Genomic DNA, 27,394 nt, shown 5'->3' on the forward strand with positions numbered 1-27,394 from the left:
TGAAAGCTAAAGTCAACTTGTTTCAATGACCACATCCGTTTGTTTATCGGGGTTTTAAAATAATTTCCTTCTGGAAACGAAGCCTCCCTCAGAGAATAAACCACCCTGTAGAAACAGGGTACATCTCCTTGGGGGGTGGGGGAGGATACACAGTGAGAGTACTTGTTTTCTTGGAAAGTTTGCAGCTAGAAGCTGCTCGGGGCACTCCTCCAAGACCTTTCTTTCCCCCTGTAGCAGCTGCCATCTGATCCCATGCTTTGGCTTTGAATGGAGCGCCCTGAGAGAGCCAGATGTTGTGAACAAAGGTCTAAAAATAATCTGTCCAGTGATCATGCAAGGGGAATATGTGCCTCGTGGGAACAGGAGATGGGAGAACCTGATCTATCCTTGAACAAGAAAGTTCAACAGCAGCTCCTGGCTCTTGATTCTGGGCTCCCAAAGTTTTTTTGTTTGTTTTTTTTGCCTCCCAGAAGCTGCCCAGCAAAGAGTCGGTTGCCTCAGCAGTCAGTTCTCTCCCTCCCTCTGATTCGTCCAGCTCCTTGAAAGCTGGGATCCGTATTTTTTTTATTTCTCATCAGGAACATGGACTCCAGCAGCAATCGCCTGGTGCCCAAGCTGCATTTCTGCAAAAAGATCTTTGCTGCAGCCTTGTGTGTCTCAATCTTACTACCAGAATCGGGCTTTGCAAAGAATCTCTGGAAACGTGCTCTCCATCTGAAACTGGCAGAGAAGTCTGATGTGAGTACCTAGCTGAGGGGGGCACATTGCATGTGAACTAGCGAGAGGCAGGCTTATGTAATGGTGTGAGTTCTCTCAGTCCAGTGTGTCCTTTGGGAATGATCAGTATTTGGATCCTACGCTTTTTCTGTTTGCCAGCTTGCTAGGCTGTGTTAAATTTTTACCACCTATTTGCTGCAACATGAGACAGACAGACAGGGTACACTTTTACACATTGAAAAATAAATTTGTAATGCCATAGCCACAGCCCACGGAGGTGCTCTGCACTGGGAAAGGCTGGAGCAAGGAAACTTAAAAGGAGAATGTAGTTGCAGGTGCAAAACCCATATGAATGTACATAGATGTGCTAGCATGAAATACCAAAAGGAAAGTAGCATCGTGCACTGGTTAGAGCAGGGGAACTGGGAGTCAGAATTCCTGGGTTCTAAGCCCAGCTCGACCACTGGCTTGGTGTGTGTGTGTGTGTGTATGTGTGTGATCTAGAGTAAGTCACTTCATCTTTCTGTGACTCATTTTACCCATCCACTGTAAAGTAAGGATAAATAGGTACAAGGGTTTTGTGACATTTAGCTAATGAACAATTTTGTGAAGTGTCTTGAGATCCACACATAAAAGGTACTACGTATGTACATGTAAAAGGTCATTCCAGTCATGGAGCAAGTAGTTCAAGGGAGAATCCATTCTCAAGTCTGCCTCCTCTTATAGAATCATCGAAATTCAGGGCTGGAAGGGATCTGGAGAGGTCATCTAGTGCAGCCACCTGTGCTGAGGCAGGACCAAATATACCTAGAACCATCCCTGACAACAGGTGTTTGTCTAACCTGGTCTTAAAACAGTCCAATGTTGGGGATTCCACAACCTCCCTGGAAGCCTATTCCAGTGCTTAACTATCCTTATAGTTAGAAAGAATTCCCCGATATTTAACCTAAATCTCCATTGCTGCCGATTAATCCCATTTCTTCTTGTTCTACCTTCAGTGGACATGGAGAACAATTGATCACTATCCTCTTTATCACAGCCATTAACACATTTGGAGGCACTTAGCAGGTCCCCCCTCTGTCTTTTTTTCTCAAGACTAAACGTGCCCAGTTTTTTTAAGCTTTCCTCGTAGGTCAGGTTTTCTAAACCTTTTATCATTTTTGTTGCTCTCCTCTGGACTTTCTGCAATTTGTTCACATCTTACTTAGTGTGCTGCCCAGAACAGGACACAGTGCTCCAGCTGAGGTCTCACCAGTACCAAATAAAGTGGGGCAATTACCTCCGGTGGCCTACATACAGATGGGTGAAAGTAAAATTGAGCTCTTATTGGTACGAGGCCAGCTCTGGTCCCCCCAGAAGGGGTGGGGCCTTGGGTGGAAGGGGCGGGGCTGGGATCAGTGTCCCCCAGCCAGTCCTCCTCCCAGCGCTCCAGCGGCAATTTAAAGGGCCCAGGGCTTTGGCCACCACAGCTGTGGTAGCGGCAGTGGCAGCTGGAGCCCCGGGCCATTTTAAATAGCGGCCCAGGGACAACTATTTCTCCCCCCCTCCATTGGCAGCGGGAGGAGGGAGGGAGCACCAAAGGGGCAACGACATTAAAGCGCTGCCAAAGTTAGTGGTATGGGCCGGTTCTGATGGCTACTTTTTACCAGTACGCAGTACCGGCCCATCCCACTTTACTTTCACCCCTGCATACAGCGTTCCTGTTAATATACCCCGGGATATTAGCCTTTTTCGCAACTGCATCACATTGTTGACTCTCATCCAATTTTCTACAGTACTACCACTTAGCCAGTTACTCCCCGTTTGGTAGCTTGTCATGTGATGGTTCCTTCCCGAGTGTAGTACTTTGCACTTGTCTTTAGTGAATTTCAGCTTATTGATTTCAGACCAATTCTGCAATTTTTCAAGGGGTCATTTTAAATTCTAATTCAGTCCTCCAAAGTGCTGACAAACCCTCCCAGCTTGGTGTCATCTGCAAATGTTATAAGCATATTCTCCACACCATTATCCCAGTCACTAATGACAATATTGAATAGCACCAGACCCAGGACAGACCCCTGCAGGACTCCACTAGATATGCCTCGCCTTCCCCCTCAGTTTGACAGTGAACCATTAATACTACTCTTTCAGTACAGTCTTTCAACCAGTTTTCACTCACCCTATAAATTTCCTCTAGAGACCACATTTCACTCGTTTGCTTATAAGAATGTCACATGGAACTGTGTCAAAGCCTTACTAACAGCTTTGCTCCCTATCCACTAGGAGAGTAACCCTGTCAACAAAAGAAATTAGATTGGTTTGGCTTGATTTATTCTTGAGAGATAAAGTGGGTAATGTAATAACTTTAATAAAATGTTTAAATCTTTTATTGGACCAACTTCTGTTGGCGAGAGAGACAGACTTTCCTTTTCCCCCTATGACTAGAGAGGTGTTAATGGGCCACTTCAGCTTGAATGATCCGTTGAAATGTGTGTCAACAGCACATGCTAAACAATCTGTTCCACCTTGCATTTAGCTGTGACACTCTGACTACACTTCCCAGACCTGAGGAAGAGTTCTGTGTAAACTTGAAAACTTGTCTCTCTCTCCTTGTCTCTCTAATATCAGGGGACCAACATGGCTATAACACTGCAAACGTGATTTGTTCTTGACTATTCTCTGGAAGTACCTCTTCCATTCTGCCTCCCCAGACGTCTGACAGGTGTTCATTAGCACTGCTTGCTGGTGTGGGTTTCTGGCTGACATGCCTTCATCTGGGACCAGCCACACTCTTATCTTCAGGCCATTATAGCTGAAAACAAACCAGTGAAATGCAGGAAACTTCCTGCAAAAGTACAACACGTTTTTCTAGCAAGACTCAAATGTTTCCTGCCCCGCAATCTAGTTGCAATGTACTTGAAGACCCTTTGTGCCTAATTAGTATGTTGCAAAGAGAAAACTAGCCAGGCAGTTAGTCTCCAAAGTGGTACTGGACACTATGACCACAGTGTTCCAGCTCTAAAAGGTCGTCCATCAGGATCAGTAGCAGCAAAGCTAAGGGGAGGGGTTGGGCCTGAGCATGTTTCTGGAGTTCAAAATATTCTGAGGCCAAAGGACTTCTCTCTGTATTGCCAAACATTCAAAAATCATGAGTCAGGCTCTTCAAAAATCATGAGATTGGCTTTAAAATCGTGAGCTTTTGTAAAAAAACAATAGATTGGGGGTTCTTTTTATTTGCCTTCTGCCTTTTGAGTCTTTAGGGTCGGTGTTTAGGTGCACTGGAGTCACATTTTGAAGCTTTCTCCACAGTCATGAGGGCAAGAAACTTCCTTTTTCTTTAAGCATGAAGGCTGAAATAATCACATATCCACTTGACTCCAGGAGCTGGGGCTTTAAGGAAAACAATTATCATGAGACTTATGACAAAATCATGAGAGTTGGTAACACTGTTCTAAACATCAGCAAAAAGGGGGAAAATATACAATTTTTGTAAAAAGAAAATTCCTGGTTAAAAATTCAAGGCAGCAATTTAAAGGGGATCTCAGAAAAGATGTTGCTTTTTTGAAAGTAGCAAATTAAAAAAACAATTTCACATTGACTTGTCCTTTTAAAAGCCGACATTGGCCAATGCCTTTTGCCTCCTGAATACGTTGAGTAAAAATTTCAGCCATTGTTGAGCTGGCGTCTGTTTCTGCATGCTGAAGTTTGATTGGGCCCACAAAGTAGATGCTAAACTTGTTTTACGTGTGCACTGTTGGTGTAGGCACCCAGCTACTCCAGAGCAGCATAGCGAATAGGTTGTGCACATCAAGGGGTTGGGCAGTCACATCAGGAGGCACAACCAAGGGCCATGAAGACAAAATGCCTGGGGCTATGGCCCAGGAGGCTGACAATGACATGTTCAGTAGCAGACTTGCTCTGCGCACACGACAGGTGTTTTGTGAAGTGTGGTGCACTGGAAAAAATACCATTGTTATTAACAATAATAATTCTGCCATGTTGCAAAACCACGGTGAAGTCAAAATCTGAATCTTCTGCTTTCCACAAAAACTATGAAGCAAAAGACCCAGACAGATAGCTTGTTCTATAAAGGCACAGAATCTTTTCCCTTAGGGATGTGCCCTCCTCCTTGAACCAGCTGCTTTTCAAAGGACTGTTTTTCTGGCAGCAGCTTATCCAGGTGCTACTGCTCTGGCAAGCTCAGGAGTAATCACTTTCTCTAGGAGCGGGTGGAAGCTGCATTTCTCTCTCCCTTCCCTTGCACGCTTGAAGAAGGAGAGTTCCAATGTCTGACTTTTCCCTTTGCAGAGCACTAGTCCTGGAGTCTCTCTATGTCTGGTGTATGGTTCTGCACCAATGTGCTGCATTCTCCATGCCTGGCTGAATGCACACCAGTCATGCAGAGTGGGGAATGTTCCTGTGATCAGCCTTCTTCTTTCTCCACCTAGACCCTCACATCTCATCGGACAGGGTTGTCTTATTGGGGAAGAGGGGGAGAAATGAGACGTACTTAGTCCCTTGTTTGACCTGCCCCAAGCTAATGTGTTTATTGCCCCCTGCTTATACCAAGAACCGTATTTAGAATGAATGCAGGATCATGTTTCAGATTCTTTGCTTCTGGCAGCAAAAGGAGTGGGAATATTTGGGACATTCCGTTTTAGCCATGTTAGATTTCAGTTGATGGAAGGAATGTCAGAGAAGCAGTCAGTGATATAAGAGCAGGCCAAACGGAAGAGATTGGGGTTGGAACAGCAGATTTGTGCGGTATTAACCTAGAATGGCAATCAGATGGAGTCCCGAGGGATAGGTCATAGTGAGACAGCAGAGGTCCAAGGATGTAACCCAGTGGGAATCCCTATCAAGAGTGGGAGAAGTTTGGAAGTATTTGGGAAAATAACACCACGGGGCACAGACTATCCAATAAGTTCCTGGACTGCATTGCAGACAACTTTTTATTTCAGAAAGTTGAAAAAGCTACTAGGGGGGAAGCTGTTCTAGACTTGATTTTAACCAATAGGGAGGAACTTGTTGAGAATTTAAAAGTAGAAGGAAGCTTGGGTGAAAGTGATCATGAAATCATAGAATTTGCAATTCTAAGGAAGGGTAGAAAGGAGTACAGCAGAATAGAGACAATGGATTTCAGGAAGGCGGATTTTGGTAAGCTCAGAGAGCTGATAGGCAAGGTCCCATGGGAATTAAGACTGAGGGGAAAAACAACTGAGGAAAGTTGGCAGTTTTTCAAAGGGACGCTATTAAGGGCCCAAAAGCAAGTTATTCCGATGGTTAGGAAAGATAGAAAATGTGGCAAAAGACCACCTTGGCTTACCCTTGAGATCTTGCGTGACCTACAAAATAAAAAGGCGTCATATAAAAAATGGAAACTAGGTCAGATCACGAAGGATGAATATAGGCAAATAACACAGGAATGCAGAGGCAAGATTAGAAAAGCAAAGGCACAAAATGAACTCAAACTAGCTATGGGAATAAAGGGAAACAAGAAGACTTTTTATCAATACATTAGAAGCAAGAGGAAGACTAAGGACAGGGTAGGCCCACTGCTCAATGAGGAGGGGGTAACAGTAACAGGAGACTTGGAAATGGCAGAGATGCTTAATGACTTCTTTGTTTCGGTCTTCACTGAGAAGTCTGAAGGAATGTCTAGTATAGTGAATGCTTACGGGAAGAGGGTAGGTTTAGAAGAGAAAATAAGAAAAGAGCAAGTAAAAAATCACTTAGAAAAGTTAGATGCCTGCAAGTCACCAGGGCCTGATGAAATGCATCCTAGAATACTCAAGGAGTTAATAGAGGAGGTCTCTGAGCCTCTAGCTATTATCTGTGGGAAATCATGGGAGACGGGGGAGATTCCAGAAGACTGGAAGGGGGCAAATATAGTGCCCATCTATAAAAAGGGAAATAAAAACAACCCAGGAAACTACAGACCAGTTAGTTTAACTTCTGTGCCAGGGAAGATAATCGAGCAGGTAATCAAAGAAATCATCTGCAAACACTTGGAAGGTGGTAAGGTGATAGGGAATAGCCAGCATGGATTTGTAAAGAACAAATCATGTCAAACTAATCTGATAGCGTTCTTTGATAGGATAACGAGCCTTGTGGATAAGGGAGAAGCGGTGGATGTGATATACCTAGACTTTAGTAAGGCATTTGATACAGTTTCGCATGATATTCTTATAGATAAGCTAGGAAAGTACAATTTAGATGGGGCTACTATAAGGTGGGTGCATAACTGGCTGGATAACCGTACTCAGAGAGTAGTTGTTAATGGCTCCCAATCCTGCTGGAAAGGTATAACAAGTGGGGTTCCGCAGGGGTCTGTTTTGGGACCGGTTCTGTTCAATATCTTCATCAACGATTTAGATGTTGGCATAGAAAGTACGCTTATTAAGTTTGCGGACGATACCAAACTGGGAGGGATTGCAACTGCTCTGGAGGACAGGGTCAAAATTCAAAATGATCTGGACAAATTGGAAAAATGGTCTGAGGTAAACAGGATGAAGTTCAATAAAGATAAATGCAAAGTGCTCCACTTAGGAAGGAACAATCAGTTTCACACATACAGAATGGGAAGAGACTGTCTAGGAAGGAGTATGGCAGAAAGAGATCTAGGGGTCATAGTGGACCACAAGCTTAATATGAGTGAAAAGTGTGATACTGTTGCAAAAAAAGCAAACATGATTCTGGGATGCATTAACAGGTGTGTTGTAAACAAGACACGAGAAGTCATTCTTCCGCTTTACTCTGCGCTGGTTAGGCCTCAACTGGAGTATTGTGTCCAGTTCTGGGCACCGCATTTCAAGAAAGATGTGGAGAAATTGGAGAGGGTCCAGAGAAGAGCAACAAGAATGATTAAAGGTCTTGAGAACATGACCTATGAAGGAAGGCTGAAGGAATTGGGTTTGTTTAGTTTGGAAAAGAGAAGACTGAGAGGGGACCTGATAGCAGTTTTCAGGTATCTAAAAGGGTGTCATCAGGAGGAGGGAGAAAACTTGTTCACCTTAGCCTCCAATGATAGAACAAGAAGCAATGGACTTAAACTGCAGCAAGGGAGATTTAGGTTGGACATTAGGAAAAAGTTCCTAACTGTCAGGGTAGTTAAACACTGGAATAGATTGCCTAGGGAAGTTGTGGAATCTCCATCGCTGGAGATATTTAAGAGTAGGTTAGATAAATGTCTATCAGGGATGGTCTAGACAGTATTTGGTCCTGCCATGAGGGCAGGGGACTGGACTCGATGACCTCTCGAGGTCCCTTCCAGTCCTAGAGTCTATGATTCTATGATTCTATAAGTTTCCAAAGATCCAGCAGTAGCAGTGAAATGGAGATGATGTTCTAGCAGGTATTTCTTATCCCTCATTTCCATGAATGTTCACATCATGCACAAGATGTTTATTCTTTATTGTTTCAGATGAAAGATGACTGGTGGCCATGAACTGAACAAATCTCACCAATCATACAGCACATATTGAAATCAATGGCAGCACTCCTATTGATTTGTAGTGGGGACAAGATTGGGCTCTAAGCATTGTCTCACTAAGACAAGCATCTAAAACAATGAAAGGAAGCCAGCCTTGAACGTAAAGGATCTGACCCTCATGTGGTGTACATTGGTGTAGCATTATTGACTTCAATGGTGCTGTGCATATTTACACCAGATGAGAATCTGGTCCTAAATCTCTCTCAACAGGAACCCCAACTAGAAATATGTCTTGCCGGATCCATTCTGCATTGTAAAATCCTTATGTTGAGCAGAAATCTATTTAGATTTCCTTGGAGTTCAAGTGTCAGAGCATTGTGCTTAGAGGCAAACTGGTTCTTATTTGCAGACAAGAAAAATATAAGGGTGGATGGAATTTTTATGAGGCGGGTCAGATCAGATTTTACTGAAAGTCTGGGAATACAGTGAGTGATTTAGGATAATGAGGTTTCATTCCTTTTTTTTTTTTTTTTTTTCCTAGTCACTCTGGATTTGGCGTTCCAGGTTCCTCAGCTCAACTTTTAACTTTCGGCTGTTAACTAATTTTTGGAAGTCTTTAATGCAGATATTGCCATTAAAATGGGTTCATGAGTCTCCTGAGACAAACAGCAACTCGCCTCCAGGATTGAAAAATATCCTCAAGAGCAGAAGTTTTAAGACAGCCAGAGTCCATAATATTTAAAAATCCAAGTCATGCTCACAGCCAAAATGTAAATCCTAGGCAAGCTATTAAATAGGCATTCGTGGAAATCATTATTCCAAGACAGCATTAATACAAGACTTTGTAAATGAGGGAATTACTCCCCCCCCCCTTTTTCCTAAAAATCTTATGATATCCAAAGCAGTGGCAGCATGTTGATTAGTTACATTTTGCAAATGTGCTGTGCAGCAATGAATTTTTAAGGAACACTGAGAGAGTAAGGAGAAAACTTAGTAGGGAAAAGGCCACTCCGGGAATTCTTGGTCTTAGAACTTTTATTGTTCTAAAAGGGAAGCCACATTCGTTATGGTCAACTGTTCATTATGAATTTTGCCCTTTCAATTAGTGAATCATCTGTGAATCAATCTTATTCATTTTCTTTTAGCATCAGTTACCCATCTGCATTTGCTAAATATTTTGGGTAAATACATTTCAGACTATGGGTTGAGTGATAACGTTTTAAATGGGAGAATAACAAATAATGAACTTCCAAAATGAATGCTTTGATGAATGGTTGTCCCTGCTAAAGTCTATGGAACTTTTGGGATTCCTGAACATTTTCACTGATACCCAGTGTTTGGACTGGATTATGAATTATGAATAGACCTGGTTCCAGACAAATAAAAAAATATGTTGTGATTAAAAAAAAAAAAAACTAATTTCCCAAAATTTTAACTTGGATTTTTTTTTATTTTTTTGAAATTCAAAACTTCAAAACTGGAAGTCAGTGTTCTGACCAACTCTATTGCTGGTTAAAAATACAGGGGAGAGGGAGAAATTGGGGATAGCTTCATCAAAATTTTTCTTTTTGTTGTTGCTGTTGTTGCTTTGCATTTGAAATCAAAATATTGATCTTGAAAAAAAATCAAAGAGCTCTCATGATTAATAATGTGACCCATCAATTCATAGGAAGAGATTCTGATGCCTTTCCTCACTTTGAGCAGCACCTTACTCCATGAGTAGTGCCTGTTAAATACATGGACTGCTAGTGGAATAAGGTGCTTGTCAACATGGTTACAGTAGGTACATTAGAACCTGACAGCGTGAATAGAATTTGGGGCTTTCATTTGTGGAAATGCTGGTGAATTAGGTTTTATTCCCTCACTTCTCAACAAATTAAAAACCAATCATGATCTGGATTTTCCCTACCACACCTCATGATCTACAAGCTGCATTGTTTGTTTATTTAGAACGTGGGTGGGTTTACACTACAGTTTCCAGGTAATATACTGGATGCAGCTCGATCAGAGGACATTTCAGACATCTGGGAATGTGCCCTATTATTAAGGGTGGTTCTTGTCATTGCACAAATGTAGGATATTGGCTGAAATAAAGAAATACCATATCATAGTCACTATATGTTATGCATGATCCATTACAAAGAAAGTGGAGGTAAAATCTATCATGTCAGCATTACAAATAATATACATCATTTCCCCTTATCGCGTTGAACTGAATTGCATCAGTTTTCTATTAAATGATCTATTAATTATGTCTAATTCTGTTTTAAAATAACTGATTACAATCCAGTCATTCCTAACAACAAGGCCATAGTAGCAGCAGCCAGTCCCAATGTTAATAAATCGAGTTCTTTGTGCACTGGCTCTCAACCGTTGTAAACTGACACCATCTGTTGGAATCGAAAAGCATTGCAGTTAAGCCTTTAGTGTTTCCTTGTACATTGATGTAATGACAATATTTGAATCATGGAATGTCAGGGTTGGAAGGGACCTCAGGAGATCATCTAGTCCAACCCCCTGCTCAAAGCAGGACCAATCCCCAGACCTCTAAATGGCTGTCATGATTTTTCCCTCTTAACCTATGTTCGCTGGGTGCATTTATTTGGAAAGGAGAAGAAAGAGTGATTGGAAAATCTATTTGTGTTCTTATTTAAACAAAAGCAGTTTCCCACATATAACCATTACCAGGCCCAAGGAGAGAGGCAGAAACTCTTGGCAAGCGGACTTAGGTGCAAATGATGGGAAATGCTTACACATTATACCTGATAAACATACTGAGTATATTGATACTACAGGGCGGTATCCAGCTTGGGAGTTCAAGGTCATGCAGTGGATCTTATTGGTATCCTTTCCCAGGAAGTTTGATTTGACAACACCTGGTTCAATTGGCAGTACCCTAAAGACAAACATTTGCTTTCCAGAAGCGTTGTTGAGTCCCAGGGAGAGGATACCTCTGGCAGGGATGATTTAACAGTGCCCAGACATGGAGAGAATCTCTGTGTCAATCCAAGTTCCTCTATAACCTGATGGTGCCCTCTTGAGAAAAGCTTGACTAGAGCAGTGCAATACAGTAGACAAGTGATCCCCGACCTTTTTCGTCTGGCAGGTGCCAGACAACGAGCCATGGATGACCATGGCGGCGGACAAACATCTGCTGAAATGCCGCCGACAAGCAGCATCGTCCAGAGGCATCACCGCTGAAATGCCGCTGGCCAGTACGCAGGCACACTTAGATGCCCCAGCGCAGACACTGAGTTAAATCTGCGAAGAATCTGGCCCTTTGTGACTGATTTGCAATGGCTAGGACATCATTATGAGAGTGTAGGTAGATTCTTAAACCAAACACTCTGACAGCAAGTTCTTTTCTTGTCTCCATTTGCAATAACAGCGTTTAAAAGAGAACTGGATAAATTCATGGTGATTAAGTCTATAAATGGCTATTAGCCAGGATGGGTAAGAAATGGTGTCCCTAACGTATGTTTGTCAGAGGATGGAGATGGATGGCAGGAGAGAGATCACATGATCATTGCCTGTTAGGTTCACTCCCTCTGGGGCACCTGGCATTGGCCACTGTCGGTAGACAGATACTGGGCTAGATGGACCTTTGGTCTGACCCAGTATGGCCGTTCTTATGTTCTTATGCAGCTTTATCATTTTGGGCCAAATGCTGATTTCAGTTACAGGGTGTAAATTCAGAGTAATGCCTTTGGCTTCGGTGGAGCTTATTTGGCATTACACCTGTGTTCATGAAAGCTGAATCTGGCTCTCTGAGTCTAGTTTGATCCCACTATTTGATTATAGTCAAATTTTTCTATTCTATTTCTGAAGTTTCCTCTGTTCAGTTTAGCTTAGTTTCACTTATGCTCCCCAGGTTCTCTGCCTTTCTCACGTGCTCACACACACTGACACCATATTCTTTTGCAAATCCAACAAAAGGTGTTTTTTTTCATACTCCAGAGCATTGATAGACACTTTGCTGGTAGCATTTGGTAATAGTTAGATAGCAAATGAGACAAAAATCTTTGTGTCTGAAGAACATAAAAATTCGGAAGTCAAAAATCATTCCTCCGAGGAGTGATGTATTATTTAGACAATGGGTCTGATTTTCCTTTCACTGAAGATGCTTTGCATTGTCCCACCCACACAAAGCAGCCCTAAGGCTGATGTAGCTAGCCAGGGAATGCTTGCCATGATGTGTCAGAGCCACCTGTTGTGACATAGCCCACGTCCAGACTAACCCGTGGCATCGGCGGGTTAAAATCGATTGCTCAGGGATCGATATATCGCGTCTAGTCTGGACGCGATGTATCGATCCCCGAGCGCGCTTACATCGATTCCGGAACTCCATCAACCCGAACGGAGTTCCGGAATCGACACGGAGAGCCGCGGACATCGATGCCGCGCCGTCCAGACGGGTGAGTACCTCGATTTTAGAAATTCGACTTCAGCTACGTTATTCCCATAGCTGAAGTTGCGTATCTAAAATCGATTTTAATACCTAGTCTGGACGTGGCCATAGAGCCAGTATATCTGATCCTTGGCTACCCTCTTCCCAGCCCTCTGCATAGCTTTCCAACCGCTGAGAAGAGGGTGGACCCAATCATATTCTTTTCCCCTTGGGGAAAGGGGTGTGATCAAGGGAAAAAGGCATGTCTGGGGGCAGGCTCTCCATATTAGCTCCTTAGGGAAGTTGGCAGCTAGTGCAAATGATAGCAGCTGCCAAGTTGCTCTAATTGACACCATGGGATGGGACTGGCACACAGACAGCTGATGGTTGGAAGGTTACATAGGTGACTTAGAGCCAACTTTGTGTGCATGCACACCCGCGTACACACACCCTTCCTTTGTTGTGCTGTGTGCTTCTCAGCTACAGACCAGGATCTGAGCCACTGAATTCCCTTTCCAGGGGGTGAGAGCGGGTTCTCCTGATCTGAGCAGCCTGTGCAGAGAGGCTTTGCACCATCAGTGTCTCCCAGACCTGAGTGCACAAGTCGCTAGGCACCACCATAAGGAGGGAAGCACAGGAGTAGAAGCGTGGCTGGTGGCTGGGGCTGATCCACCTACACAGCCCCACCCACCAGGACAGGTGGAAGCTGAGGCAGCAGTCGTGTCTGCAGAACACCTGAGGTGGGGAAATTTCTTCCTCCTCCTTTCCCACAGAACTCCCCCACCTCAAACAGCATGTCTGAGCACAGGGATGAGGGGTTTGGCCCATGGTGAGTAGAAACTGGGTTTGAGTGGCTTGTCAGTTTGTGGCACGCAGGGAGTTGGCTCCTCATCCAAATGCCATCTGTGTGAATCATACTACTTTGCATGCTGCTGCTTATGCTTTTCAGGGAAAGTGCCACGCTCTGCTATTTCTGCTTGAGAGTTTTCCTCATCGTTTGTGTGTGATAGGCCATATTTTCCCCATATCCAAATACAGTTTGACTTGGCATAGTATTAAGTGGGCATGTGTCCTCCTCTGCAGCTTCTGGTACAAAGCTGGATGTTTCACACACAGGGAATCCCAAGTCCTGAGTGTTATACAAAATTTAAAAACAAAAACTTAAGGCCAAGCGTAGGCACAACTTTCAAAAATAACTGCTGATTAAGAGGCCTGATTTTCAAACGACACTGAGCACCTGCACTCGGAAAAAGAGGCCCCTTAAAGATGCCATATGTTGGACATAAACTATGGCATCCCAGATCATGACTCTTCCCCAGGATTTTCAAAAATAAGAGACAATATTTAGCCTGCTTAATCCACAGGCAGACAGATTTTCAGACCTGCAGAACATCCCAGTCTTCCTCCAACCATGCTGTCACCTAGCCAGATCATCATGTGTTTGATAACATAGTCTTCCAACCAAAAATCTCTAATCCCATGGTGAGCATGCCTGAAAACTCCCATAACCCCCCTGAAGTAAGCTAGTTTAAAAGCTCAGAGGAGGGGCAAAGTAGAACATTCAGAACGCTGATACTACAGGTGAGGCATAAGATATTGGCCAGAAAGGGAACAGATTAAGCACCAAATGCATGAAAGAAAGATTAAGCTTCTTTTCAAGGCCTTCAGTTACTAATCTCACTTTACAGGAAGATTTCAAATTAGTAAAAGGCTGCTGGAAATAATCACAACAAACACAGAATGGTTATGAAACACAGGAATAATAAGGCTTTTATCATCATCTTCATTTCAATTTATCTTTCTTTCTCGTTAGAGTATTTTTAAGGCACCAGTTGCTGAAGTGCCTACTGCCTTTCTCTCTTACTCTCTCAGACAAGTGTAATGGACATTTTAAGGATTTAAAAATTAGACTCCTGAATGCTTCCACATCATTAAAACAATGTAATAAATAGTAGTACTGGGGAACCCATTTCATCAGCTGATCTCCAAACACTTTGCTATGGTAGCGACAGATTAGAATCTTCATTTTACAGGTGAATAAACTGAGGCATAGGATGATGGGGTCACTTCCTTGATGAATACTTGAAGTCAGGTGCTTCTTAATGCTCACTCCAGCTATTTCAGTTTGCAATATGTTTGGTGTTGACCAAATGTTCTCCCTTATGCCAAATCTGTGTTTTCCCTTTTTGTCTTTTTTTGCAAGGATTATGAGTACCCTCTTCATTCTCACAGTGCCCACTACCAGAAGAATGACCGCTGCCCTCCGCCCCCGCAGACTTTACCAGAGCGAGCATGTGAGGTGCCCAGCTGCCGTTCAGATTCCGAATGTGAAAGACACAAGCGTTGTTGTTACAATGGGTGCATCTATGCCTGCTTAGAATCAGTACAGCCACCTCCAGGTATGGTGGGCTGTGAGATCAGATACAAATAGAAACAGCTGCAATAACAATGGTAGGCTGTAAAAGGGGGGTATAGCCCCGTATATATTATGTCTAAATTAGGACTTGGGGTTTGAGACTGTATTAAGAACTAAGCTTTGGTTCTATGGCGGTGAACAGTTGAAAGCTGCCCTTGTGTGATTTTTGGCTCAAGAGAGAGAAAGTTACACACGATCTGTTGATCTTGCAAAATTTCCACCAACTGGAATGGCAGAAATCACGAGATCAGTTATTTTCACTGTATTATACATTAGCCCAAGTTCATGGGAACATGGCTGGTAATGAGAGAGAGTGGACAATTTTTGAATATACAAAATGTAAGTGAAAACTTTGAAAAAAATGTGAGAACATTTTCTGCTGGTCTTCAATCAGTTTAGAACTTTTCCAAAATTCAAAATTATGCCAAAAAGTGTTTGGAAAAGGTTTTCTGCATTTTTCGACCAGTTCTGCTGGTAACCTTTTTATAGGCAAGGCCAAGCTGCTTTAACCAGCTACTTGCCAAAGTCAGAGATTTTGATTATAGTTGAGAACTAGCTTCAGGACAGTCATTTTTCTTTTTATTATAGTGGATACTCTTAATGTTGCAATGTATTTAGTCTCTGTCTGTAGACGAATTTATTTGAAAAGTTTGGGCAAAATCCTTTCTTCTATTTCCAGGTTAAAGAACAGTTCAAAGAGATATTCATTTCCAGCTATGAAATAATTCTGGCACCCAGAAGATTCAGGGGGTCTGGGGTCTTCGGCAGCGGGCCGAAGACCTGGTACTTTGGTGGCGGGTCCCAGGGCAGAAGGACCCCCTGCCGCGGGTCTTCAGGGCCCTTCAGCGGCGGGTCCTGGAGCGGAAGGACCCCCGCCACCGAATTGCCGCCGAAGACCCAGAGTGGAAGAAGCTCTGGGGGCCTGGGCCCCGCAAGAGTTTTCCAAGGGCCCCAGAGCGAGGGAAGAACCCCACTCCAGGGGCCCTGAAAAACTCTCGCAGGGGCCCCAGTGGCGCCCAGGGCCTGGGGCAGATTGCCCCACTTGCCCCCTCCTGGGCGGCCCTGCTAACACCATATTTGTACACTTACTGCAGCGTGTACAGATGCTGCACACCCAGTTAGTACAGATATAAATAGCAGTGTAGATGGTGAGGCACAGCTTAGGTAAGTAGAATACAGTAAGTGCCCTACATGCCTGAACCCCCAGGGTACATACCCGACATGGCAGTCTCCTTACCCAAGCAGTACCTATCATGCCTATGTTGCTATTTTTAGCAGTATAGTGTCTTGCTGCCGGAGCCTTTCCCCCTGCAATGAAAGGCCCTGGCAGTGGTGAAAGGCTCCATCAGCTCCCCACGGCCTCCTCCCTGCCAAAACCTTTCCCGTTGCCTCCCAGCTGCCAGAGACAGTCGTTGCCATGTTGAGCTATGCACTGCAGTGACAGGTATGGACACAGCCTGTCTGCCAGGCAGTGGGTAGTGGCACATGGAATGCCTGTACTCTACACTCCAACACAAGTTTAGACATAGCCAGGGATACAGTGAAAATGGCTTGAAATTTGGCATGGGCATTGTTCTCTTTGAACTATGACTTCTCTTGGGTTACACAGGGAGCAAGAATGAAGCTTCTGAGCATGCTCCGGGGTGGGTATTTGCTATGACTTTTAGCAGCACTCAGTGACGCCCTATCCAGTTTGGGCCAGATCTTACAAGGTGCTGAGTCCTGGCTCAATCCAAAGCCAATGGAAGACAACGAGAGTCCTTCCATTAACTTCAATGGATTTTGGATCAGGGTCTCAAAGGTTGCTCAGCATTTTGCAGGCTTAAGCCCTTTGTGCCACCACGTTGCAGGGGTCCTTGCTGCAATCAGGCTGCGGCCAGGACATTTTGAATGACTGTGAATGTATATACGTCACTGAAACACACACAGCAAAACCCTCCCTGAAGAACTCCGCCTGCCTTATCATCAGGGACTGGAGAAAATCAGTGGCATGAAAATAACTGTGTGCCCTGTGACTGCTCATCCTTAACAATGTGGGTTTTTTTAATAGTTTTAGACTGGTTGGTGCAGCCAAAACCACGTTGGCTTGGAGGAAACGGTTGGTTGTTAGACGGACCAGAGGAAGTTTTACAAGGTACTGTGAGTCCAACTCGGCATTTTAATCACCTGGGCATTGTGGGTTGTTGAATTCTGCAGGATGAAGGACACTAATTTGGAAAATAATATTCAAGTCAGATGCAGTTCAGTGCCAATAAATCAGCCCTTTTTTGAGCGAGAATAGTAAGTACTTTGGTTTCAGTTCAGAGCCTCGGGCTCCTTTGAAACATCGCTTAATCTACACTGCGGACTCAGTGTTAACCTGGAAAGAACACATCCTGTAAACTAACTGTCCATTAAATGAGATACAGATGTACAGTGCAAAAGGCCAAATAATAACCAATTTGTGATTGTACCCCGTGCAGAAAGGTGACCCCAGGGCTTGTGCAGTGAACAGTCTTTGAAATCTAAAGCAAAAGATTTGTTTTTAATATACAGCTCTGCTGAGAGCCTCCTTAGTAAGGGGAAAATTCTCCTCTTCATCTGCCATGCAGATGCATAACCATTGCTCATTAGTGAATGAAAATGTGATTAATGTCAGAGAAAGTGATGTGAACAGGATGAGCAAAGCATATACCCAATGCAACTTGTAGAAGAAGATTTTGCCCTCAGAGCTGGGTATGACATGATAGTATAACCTGACAATACAATATTGCATGTCATTCTGTATGCGTAGGTGTTTGGGTTAGATGGACGGGTGAATAAGGGAGAGCCATTTCCTTCCCAGCTACATAGAACTGACTTACGTGACTCAATGGCGAGATTAGTTTGTGTAGTGTATTTGGTGACAAACACAATCCACTCCCGTTAAAGCTTACACAGCTTCATGTAGCCTATATTTTGTGCATTTTAAGACAGTGCTATTGCCACCTATGAATGACATATACATGCAAAGAGACAAGGTGGGTGAGGTCATATCTTTTATTGGCTCAATTTCTGTTAGTGAGAGAGACAAGCTTTGAAGCCACACAGCGCTCTTGTCTTATCTTGCCTCTCTCACCAAGGGTCCAATAAAAGATATTACATCATTCCCCTTGTGTCTCTGACATCCTAGGACTGACACAGCTACAACTACGCTGCATATACATGCAAAAACAGATAAGCCCAGGAAAATAATTGATCAAGTTACCTCTCCTGGCTCACTCCCCATCAGTACCTGGCCTGGGCTGTGGAAGCTAATGATCCAACAAGTGATAAATCCTGGTCGTGTGCTACCTGAGGAACATTGTGTATATGCTAAGAAGAAGGGACAGGATGACTTCTTTTGCAAATCTCTGGCCTCTGCTATGTTCTTCTGCTGTGTCTTCTTCACTCTCTTGTTGTCTACCACTGTCTTTTATACCCTGTTCCGTGACTTTACTCAGCCTCGGTTACCTCATCTGTGTACCTACCCATTCTAAACCCGACTAAACATTTTTATGCAAAATCATAACTAACCTAAACTAATACATTTTTGCTTACCCTGTTAAAACTTTTTTTTTGTCTACTTCCATACTGATCTCCTTTGTATGCACTGCTGTTAATTTTACTGGCTCCATCTAGTTTTATCTTACTGGTTTGGTTTTGTGACCTTGGGTTTTTGCTTGTTAGCTTCTCTTAGGGGGCACCTGAAGTTAACAATTCCCTCATGATGATCTGTTTCACTCTGTTATTTACATAGATAAGGTTTTACAAAGCAAGACACACAGTCTAGGTTTCATGGTTTACATAACCCTGAAGCTGTTATAACTAAGCTCTGAATGTTGCCTCAGCAGGAACACACAGAAAAGCAAAAATTCCTTTATATTTTTCTGCTCTTTGTATAATTCATTTCTCCAACACTGTTTAATATATATATTGGACTAACACAGTTCATTGCACTGTTTTCCAACACTTGAGATGCACTTTATTCAAACGAGTTTTAGATTAATAGATTTCAAGGCCAGAAGGGACTATTGTAACCTTCTAGCCTGATCTCCTCTATAACACAGACCAGAGGATTTCACACAGTAAATTCCTGCATCAAGCCCTTGAGCAAGTCATGACCCTGATCTGTGCCTCAGTTTCCCCATCTGTAAAATGGGGATAATGATACTGACCTCATTTTTAAAATGCTTTGAGATCTACTGATGAAAAGCTCTATGTAAGGGCTAGATGCTATTATCTTTATATCATTTCTAGCCTGAATTTGTATAGTATCAGCTTCCAGCCACCCAATTTTGTTAGGCTTGGTCTTCTAGATTAAAGACCCCTCTATTATCAGAAATATTTTGCCTGTATAGGTACTTATAGATCATGGTCATGTCACTTCTTAAATAAAGATGAAATCACACCCCATTACCAATTATCTGAGCCATCCAATCCCACCTCAGTTGAGGAAGGTGTGATCTGACCACGGGCCTGGAAAGTAGGAACCTGAGAATTGTCATTCCCAACCCTGACACTGACACCCTTGGTGGCCTTAAGCCAGTGTCTTGGGGCCTGATTTTCAGATTCCAGATGTTGTTCATGCAGTTCCGTGCGTGTTTCCCATGCATGCACAGCTGAGCATGCGGAAAGTAGGTTCCTAAAGTAAGAGCAGGCCTGAAGTCTGAAAATCAGGCCTTTAACCTCATTGCCTCAGTTTCCAGATGTATAAATTATCTACCTCACAGGTTTGTTTAATTAATCAATGATTCTAAAGTACTCAGACAGTCTTGCTTCAAGGCTTATTAGAGACCAGAATGAGACCTAAGAAATGGGGCAGATTATCTCACATCTGTGGGGGTCCTTCCACCTTTCTCTGAAATATCTGTGACTGGTCACTATCAGAGACAGAATATATGGAAGCCAGCTCTGATCCAGACTGGAAATTCCTAATGAGAAAAGTCTGTCTTCAAGTCCACTGACTTCACAGGGGTTGTACAAGTGTCAGTAAAATATACCTCTCCTCCCCCTGTATTTATTTTTGACTCTTTTTTAATTTGATCACAGCTGAATGGAGCAGTTAGCAAGAAGTGCTCCAGAAGTGAGTACCCTCAATCAAGGCATGGGCATTATAGGAGACTCTCCTGAAATTAATATGCCAACAAATGAAAGCAAGAAAGTGTGGGATGGTCTTGTGGTTAAAGTACAGAAACCGGCATTAGGAGACCCAGGTTCTGTTCCCAGCTCTGATATGCACTTGCTGCATAACCTTGGCCATGTCACTTAACCTCTCTGTGCTTCAGTTTCCACATCTTACAGATGGGGATAATACCGGGTTACCCTGCAGGAGTCGTGTGTGAGAATTAATTCATTAGTTAATAGATGTAGAGCATCTTGAATATTTTGGAACCATTTTGCCTTGCTTTGCCCAGCGACCTCTGGGCACAGAAGAAGGGGAGAACTACCAGGGAGTTGGTAATGGTTCCCTGGTTCTTGATCCAATCCCGGGTGCTGCTTAGAGCAGCTTGATGACTGCTCTAAATTGTGCCAGCTGGAGTCCTGAAGAGGCTACCCACTGTTCAGAGCACGGCCAGCCACCCCTCTTTTCCACCAGTCCCCAGCCCCAGCACACACCCTGTAGAATGGGTTGCAGGAAGAATGGAAAGGCAGCTAGCTAGGTTGGTTCCACAGCTGCGGGGCACTCCCCCTCATCAGGGACTCACCAGTTAGCGGAAGCAGTCATTCTTCCCTCTCTTTAAATGGAGTAAAGCAGATAGCATGTTGCGTCAAGCTCTCTATACATGTTAAATATTCAGTATTATTGTTTGTAAAACACATTGAGATCTTTGTCTGGGAAGGGCTACCGAAGAACACAGCGGGATTATCCTTCTCCGGTTAGCCCAGTGTAATGAGATCTAGATTTATGACACAGGTTTGTTTTCCAGCGGAGGCCTGCAGCACCACTGAGGATGGGGATGAGCCTCTGCATTGCCCTACGGGATATGAATGCCACATCATCAATCCTGGCAACACAGCTGAAGGAATCCCCAACAGGGGTCAGTGCATCAAGCTACGTGGAAATCCCGGTCAGTTCATTCAAAAACATCCGTTCTCGCTTGCTCTATCCAACTTAGGGGCTATGCTGCAGGGTCTCTCGCCTGCCCTGAAGCAGATAACGACTCAAAATGTCAAGTCAAGCTAAGTAGAGTTCCTGGGTTTTCACCTCCTCTCTCTTTTTAATCCTGGGTTTCTTCAGCGATGTATCTGATCTTTCCACCATGGCTTCATCACATTTCCATATGATAAAGGAAATGTTCCTGCTGCTTTGCAGGCAGCTATCCCCCCAAGAGTGAACATCATCCCCTCTTGCAGCCTCTCCATTCCCTGCTGTCTCAGTCGAGTGGCTGCTTCAGAACCCAAGTCTCACATGCACGTGGTGCTGGCAACCAAGTCATTGCTTTGACCTGAAAAGAAAATGCCAAAAGACCAAATGTGTGAGCTAAATTCGGGGGCTGGGGTGGGGGGGGAAGTGAGGGAGTTCAGAGTGAGATGAACACCCTGTATAAACGTGGGGGGCTAACATCAGAGCCTAGTTATACATTAGCCACCCCACTGAGAGAACAGTGGGTTGCCATTGTGTAACTGGGGGGCAGAATCCGGAGCATATGTTTTTGTGGCTAGTCTTTACTGTGTGTTCTTTTGATCATACTAGTATGATACTCAAGGATAAGGCGCCATGAGGATGTAGTATAGGAAACCATTTAATTGGGGGAACCACTGAACAGCTAAAAGCTGTCTATGTGTAATGCCTTAAATTACAAGAGAAAATTAAACTGCTGCCTTTGAAAAATGCAAAGGGTACAATCAATATAAATAGCTCATGTTCATGGTCTTTCAGGGCTTCTGGAAAGGTGCTGACTGACCTCAGTCCCCATGGAAGCCAAAGGGAGTTGGGTGTTTGGCACCATTCAGGATCAGCCCCTAAATAAATCCTAGCTGCAATTTACTTTTCTCTCTTTTTCTTCACATTTGCAGTACATGACATTCTGGACTGTAAGCCAAATTCTCAGCACAGCTCCACTGAGCTCTTTAATTTACTTGGCATCAATGGAGCTAGGCCAATTTACAAGCTGAGGAATAGGCCCTGTAAATGTATTTTATCAATGTCTTTGCATTTGCATTTTGGCTGGAACAGGAAAGCATTTATTCCCATCTACAGACATAGTAAACCTCAGCGCATTCTATTTAAATACCAGACAGTAAAGTTCTTAAACAACAGTAGAAAAATCAAGATTGAAATTGTTTTCTGTCGTCTGCCCATAGTAGTCACAAAGATCATCCTTTTTTTTCTCCACTGGACTGTTTACCAATAAGGGAGCTCACATACGATGTGTTTTCTGAGACTGTTTTCAACCTATACAGGAGTGTGCAGCTTCTGTAAAAGATTAATGGACTGTATACTCTGATGCAACTCATCACAGCCCAAAAACATCAGCAGCTCCTTTTCCTGCTTAACCACAGTAAAAACCAGTAGAAGTATCAAACCAGAGCCCTTTTGTGTTGTTTTTTTTTCTGGCCATAAAGACTAAAGGCTTAAGAATTTCAACTTCCTTTGCCTTTCTTCTGTCTTTTGGGGTTTTTTTTAATGTCCTCTAGTGCAGTGGTTCTCAAAGCCAGTCTGCCGCTTATTTAGGGAAAGCTCCTGGTGGGCCAGGCTGGTTTGTTTACCTGCCGCATCTGCAGGTTCAGCCAATCACGGCTCCCAGTGGCCTCAGTTCACCGCTCCAGCCCAATGAGGGCTGCGGGAAGCGGCACAGGCTGAGGGATGTGCTGGCCACGGCTTCCTGCAGCCCCCATTGCCCTGGAGCGGCAAACCGCGGCCAGTGGGAACCATGATCAGTCAAATCTGTAGACACGGCAGGTAAACAAACTGGCCTGGCCTGCCAGGGGCTTTCCCTGAACAAGCGGCGGACTGACTTTGAGAAAATACTGCTCTAGTCACTAATGTAATGATATGTACCTGTGTTTATGGTGTTCGTGCACTAGATGTCTCTCTGAGCTGTAAAAGTTTCAGACACAGTGTGGTCCCTGGTAAACAAAGGAGATGAAGCTGGAACTTGAACTGTGCAGAAGCCAGTTATATTGTCTCAGATTCTAGCTATGTTTTCTTTAATAAATGCTTTCTGTGTAAGAAAGACTGGTTCCTTAGATCATGACTGCTTTTAGTGGTCAGAGTATTTAGGAGGCGGAGGTGACTGCATGGATCCGCTGGTCGAAATGTACTGGTCGGAGCTGCATAGCAGCCTACGGATACTCAGATAACACAGGTGCAGCCATGGGAAGGCGAGATGCATGCTCTGTTCCCTACCCAAATGTTGAGGGTAGGAATCTTGGTCCCCTTAGTTCCCTGTAGAGTTTTCAGGCTCTGCACAGGGGCCAGGATTTAATCCAAAGGAAGCAGTTAAGTGTAAAGCCTGGTAGGATACGTTATCATAACTAGGCTTGGATGGATTCAGTTTTTATCAGTAAATGTCGATTTCACCATACACCCAAAAACTGATGAAAAATACTTCCACCAATAATATTCTAAATGTATAGATCGGCGAAGTAAGAAAACTGCTGCTTGTGAACTTATCAGAGTTTGATTTAAAGATATTTACCTTATATATTTTGTGTTAATGGTTATCAAGCTTTATCTTTTTTAATCTCAACACCTACTGTCCTTAAATAATTATTGTCTGACCTCCCCATACACACCCCAATTTTCAGTGACTGTGAAAATTTAAACTGATGAAATTAGCCAACAAAATTGCTTAGAAACCATAATTTTGCACAACTGTAAAACATTTAAAATCAATAAAAATAGAGAAAAATGTTTAAAAATAAACATGGATAGCATCTGTCAATTTTTAAAAAATCAAATTCTGCCAAACCTGATCATAATGTATCTTCTTGTTTTGCAGATGGACGCAACCTAAGGCATAAATATTACAAGGAGTATTTTGGTAAGACACCATCTGTGGGTCTTTGGTATTGCTGAGCTTTACACTGGTCCAATTGTTTATGAGGAATTTGCTGCTTATGAAATGGCACAGTGGGGAGATATTCCTCGGAAGCTTCTCAGCATCCCTTTGCCAGTGCATCTCAGAGCAGACATGTGAGGCCTCTACATCAAGGTCCTCCAGAGCTGAGACTGTCACCAGTGCTGCAATGTATGGTGGGTTTATGACAGGGATGTCACGTCTGGAATGGGAAACACCCAATCAAATTCATTTTAACCTTTGATTTAATCAGGAAAGTAATCCTGTTCTTGGAAGGCGAAAAGTTAGGAAAAGCTACCCACTACTTTGGACCTTTTTTTTTCATCTTGCTGGTTTTCCATACCTTAGATCATGATAACTCTCAGCTCTAGAATTGAATGGTCAATCTCCCCTTGCTTAGTCCTATGCAACCTAACTGATGTGCTGGGAGAAACCAAAGGCAGAATTTGGGGACTTCACTGGTGTAATTTAAACCTACCACTGCTGCAACAGCCCCACCAAAGAACTGGAAAATAAGAGACAGACCATTTAAAATATGCAGCTAGAAATCTTTCTGAAGCATTCATTACTGAAAGGACATGCTGTAAACCCTAATTTGGCAGAGTTTTGTTTTACAGGGAGTAATTCCAATAATGTACTTGGCTATGTGAAACAACAGCAGAAGCACTTAGGTTAACTTGGGTAAGTACCTTCTGAATAAAGGAATGGATGTGTGAGAATTATATGCAGATATACTGATCTCATAGAGCTAGAAGTGACCTTGAAAGGTCACTGAGTTGAGTCTAGTCCCCTGCCTTCACAGCAGGACCAAGTACCATCCCTGATAGATTTTTACCCTAGATCCCTAAATGGTCCCCTCAAGGATTGAGCTCATAACCTTGGGTTTAGGAGGCTAATGCTCAAACCACTGAGCTATTCCTTCCCCCTGTGCCTGACAACTCCTCAATGTACAGTGATTTAAAGACATAGTCTTTTACAGGTGAAATTACCCCTCTCTAGCATCAGGCATATTGTTCACTTAGGTGTCCTTAAAGCCCCGATGGTGCTGAGACCATAAGAATGGCCATACTGGGCCAGACCAATGGTCCATCTAGCCTAGTATCCTGTCTTCTGACAGTGGCCAGTGCCAGATGCTTCAGAAGGAATGAACGGATTACACTGGCCCTCCACACAGGGTTGAAATTCACTCTAGGGGTATGTCTACACTACACTGTAAGCCCATGCTCAGTCTCAGTTTTGAACCCAACCCTCCCTTCCATCCACACACAAATCAGTCTAACTCAGGCCAGGACCCCCACTGGATTCAGGCCTGTGAACCCTGCTGGAGGGGTGGGTCAGAGTCTGAGTCCTGCTAAGGCTCGAGTCCAAACCCTGTCATTTTGCAGTGTGAATGCAGCTCAAGATGCAGACTCCAGTCAGAAGAGCTGCATGCTGCAGGGTGGCCATGTTAGCATGACTGTGAGACCTGGATCCAGCAATTTTAAACCCAGGTTTACGATGCAATGTGGATGCTCAAGCACAGGCTTGGAAAAATCAAGTCCACAAACGCAGGTCCCACAGCCCCAGAGTTACAATGCCGTGCAGACATACCCTAAGTGAATTTAGCTGAAAGGCATATGCTGACAAACAGGAAATGTTATTCACCATCCCAAGGCTGGTCTGTGCTGCAGAGGGATCTCTGCAAAATATTCATGGTGAAATTCATCTCTTCAGGTTCCTTTTCATTTGGTTTTGATTTCTCAATATTTGTCCAGCTTCCTGAAAAAACCTCTTACATTTGGTGGGTTTTCTTTTCTCATGTAGAATAGGACCATGCAGCAGAATTTGGGGATTCTCAAAACAGCAGTTAGCCAAAGATTAACATTCATGCCCATGCAATGTGTACAAGTCTTTTTATGGTAAATGCCCAAATGTTTTATACTGCATGTTTAAGGGCCCAACTCTAAGGCAGCCACGTCTGATCCCGAATGAGAAAACGCAGAGACCGGTAGTTTAGAGGAGCCTACAGTGGAACTCAACCTTGCAAACACTTAGGCATGGGAATAACTTTATAGTAGTGCTACTGAGCACCATGGATTCTTCACCTGAATACGCACACTCACACAGGGCCTGATCCAAAGCCCACTGAAAACAGTGGAAAGACCTCCAGTGACTTCAGTAGGTTTTTGGGTCAGGCTCATATGTAAGAATTTGCATTATCAGACAATCTGTCCCAAACTGATGGTGTCTTTATCTTTCAGAATCGGATGCGGCTGCGTTAAAACAACAGGGACAAAATGAATCAGTTAACTTTTCATTAGGCCTAAGTCAAACCAATTGCTGAGGTTACATGGTTGAGTAAGAATATGTTCTATGCAAACACCACAGCGATGATAAACATTTCAATCCCTTTTTTAAAAAAATTGATTTTCATGCAGTGGGACCTAACTATTAAGGAGCTTTTAAAGAAAGAAATACCCAGTAGTTGTCTGGTTCAGATGAACTGCAGCCATCGGGCTCTAGATACAGCTATTCAGCATCTTCCTGATCTCTGCAAGTTGTTAATTAAAGACCTGCCTGGTGCAAGAGCAGCTATTCTAGAACTCAGCCCGGTGAAGAGGGGGAGAAATCCATTCCTTTGACAGCAGCTGTCGTGTTTATGAGCAGCACATTTACAACTGAAACAGATAACCAGTCTGATCCACAATTTCATTTCAGATCTGTATCAGCACAGTACATGCTATAATGCACATGAGGGGACTTGAGTCTGATTTCGCTTACATAGGTGTAACTCAGGAGTGACACTGGTTTAAAAATGGTGCACGCAGGTTTAAAATCAGGCCCTAGGTATATACAGCCTGCTTGAAATTTCTAATATAAGTGTGCTGAATACAATCAATGACTTTCATACTGCACGTACATCATATTAACAGAACTCAGAGGTCTCTTACCTTAAAGGAAATGAATCGACTGGTAGTTTATGAATAGCATGAATGACTTTAATATGTTCATTAAAGAAAATGGGACAAATTTGTCTCTGTTGTGTCACCACTGAAATCAGTGGAAGCTACACCAGGGATGAATTTGCCCCAGTGAACAACTGGGAACAACTATCCTTTTATGATTTAGTCTACAAGGTGATCTATGTATTTAACAGCATTAGGCTGGAAATGGCCTGCCATGATGCTTTGTCTAATATTCCCTTAAGTACTATGGTATATGCAAATATTTATTCTTCCCCTAGAGTTTGGAGTCCCTATATAGCAAAGGGGAAGTTGAAAATACTGAGTGTTTCTTTCTGTTTATTTTTTGACCAGTTAAAATTGTCAGGTTTTGAAAAATTTCATTCCAGTGTTAAAAGAACAGGAGAGACTGAGGCCAGAAGGGACCATCGTGATCATCTAGTCTGATCTCCTGCACATCGCAGGCCACAGAACCCCACCCACTCCTGAAATAGACCC

At 43.4% G+C, this 27,394-nt stretch overlaps 1 protein-coding gene across 1 annotated transcript; it reads left to right on the forward strand.

Annotated features, from left to right (window-relative positions):
• The first annotated feature begins 395 nt into the window (after window positions 1-395).
• WFDC1 (WAP four-disulfide core domain 1) lies at window positions 396-27,334 on the forward strand. The gene is made up of 7 exons (XM_030582155.1): window positions 396-738; window positions 14,719-14,914; window positions 16,982-17,065; window positions 20,859-20,999; window positions 23,877-23,918; window positions 24,572-24,635; window positions 26,195-27,334. The coding sequence occupies exons 1-6, from the start codon at window positions 583-585 to the stop codon at window positions 24,628-24,630; spliced, it is 678 nt and encodes a 225-aa protein (XP_030438015.1). The 5' UTR covers window positions 396-582; the 3' UTR covers window positions 24,631-24,635; window positions 26,195-27,334.
• The last annotated feature ends 60 nt before the right edge of the window (window positions 27,335-27,394 follow it).

This window comes from Gopherus evgoodei, chromosome 12 (genome assembly GCF_007399415.2).
Source record: "Gopherus evgoodei ecotype Sinaloan lineage chromosome 12, rGopEvg1_v1.p, whole genome shotgun sequence".
Taxonomy (NCBI): Eukaryota; Metazoa; Chordata; order Testudines; family Testudinidae; genus Gopherus; species Gopherus evgoodei.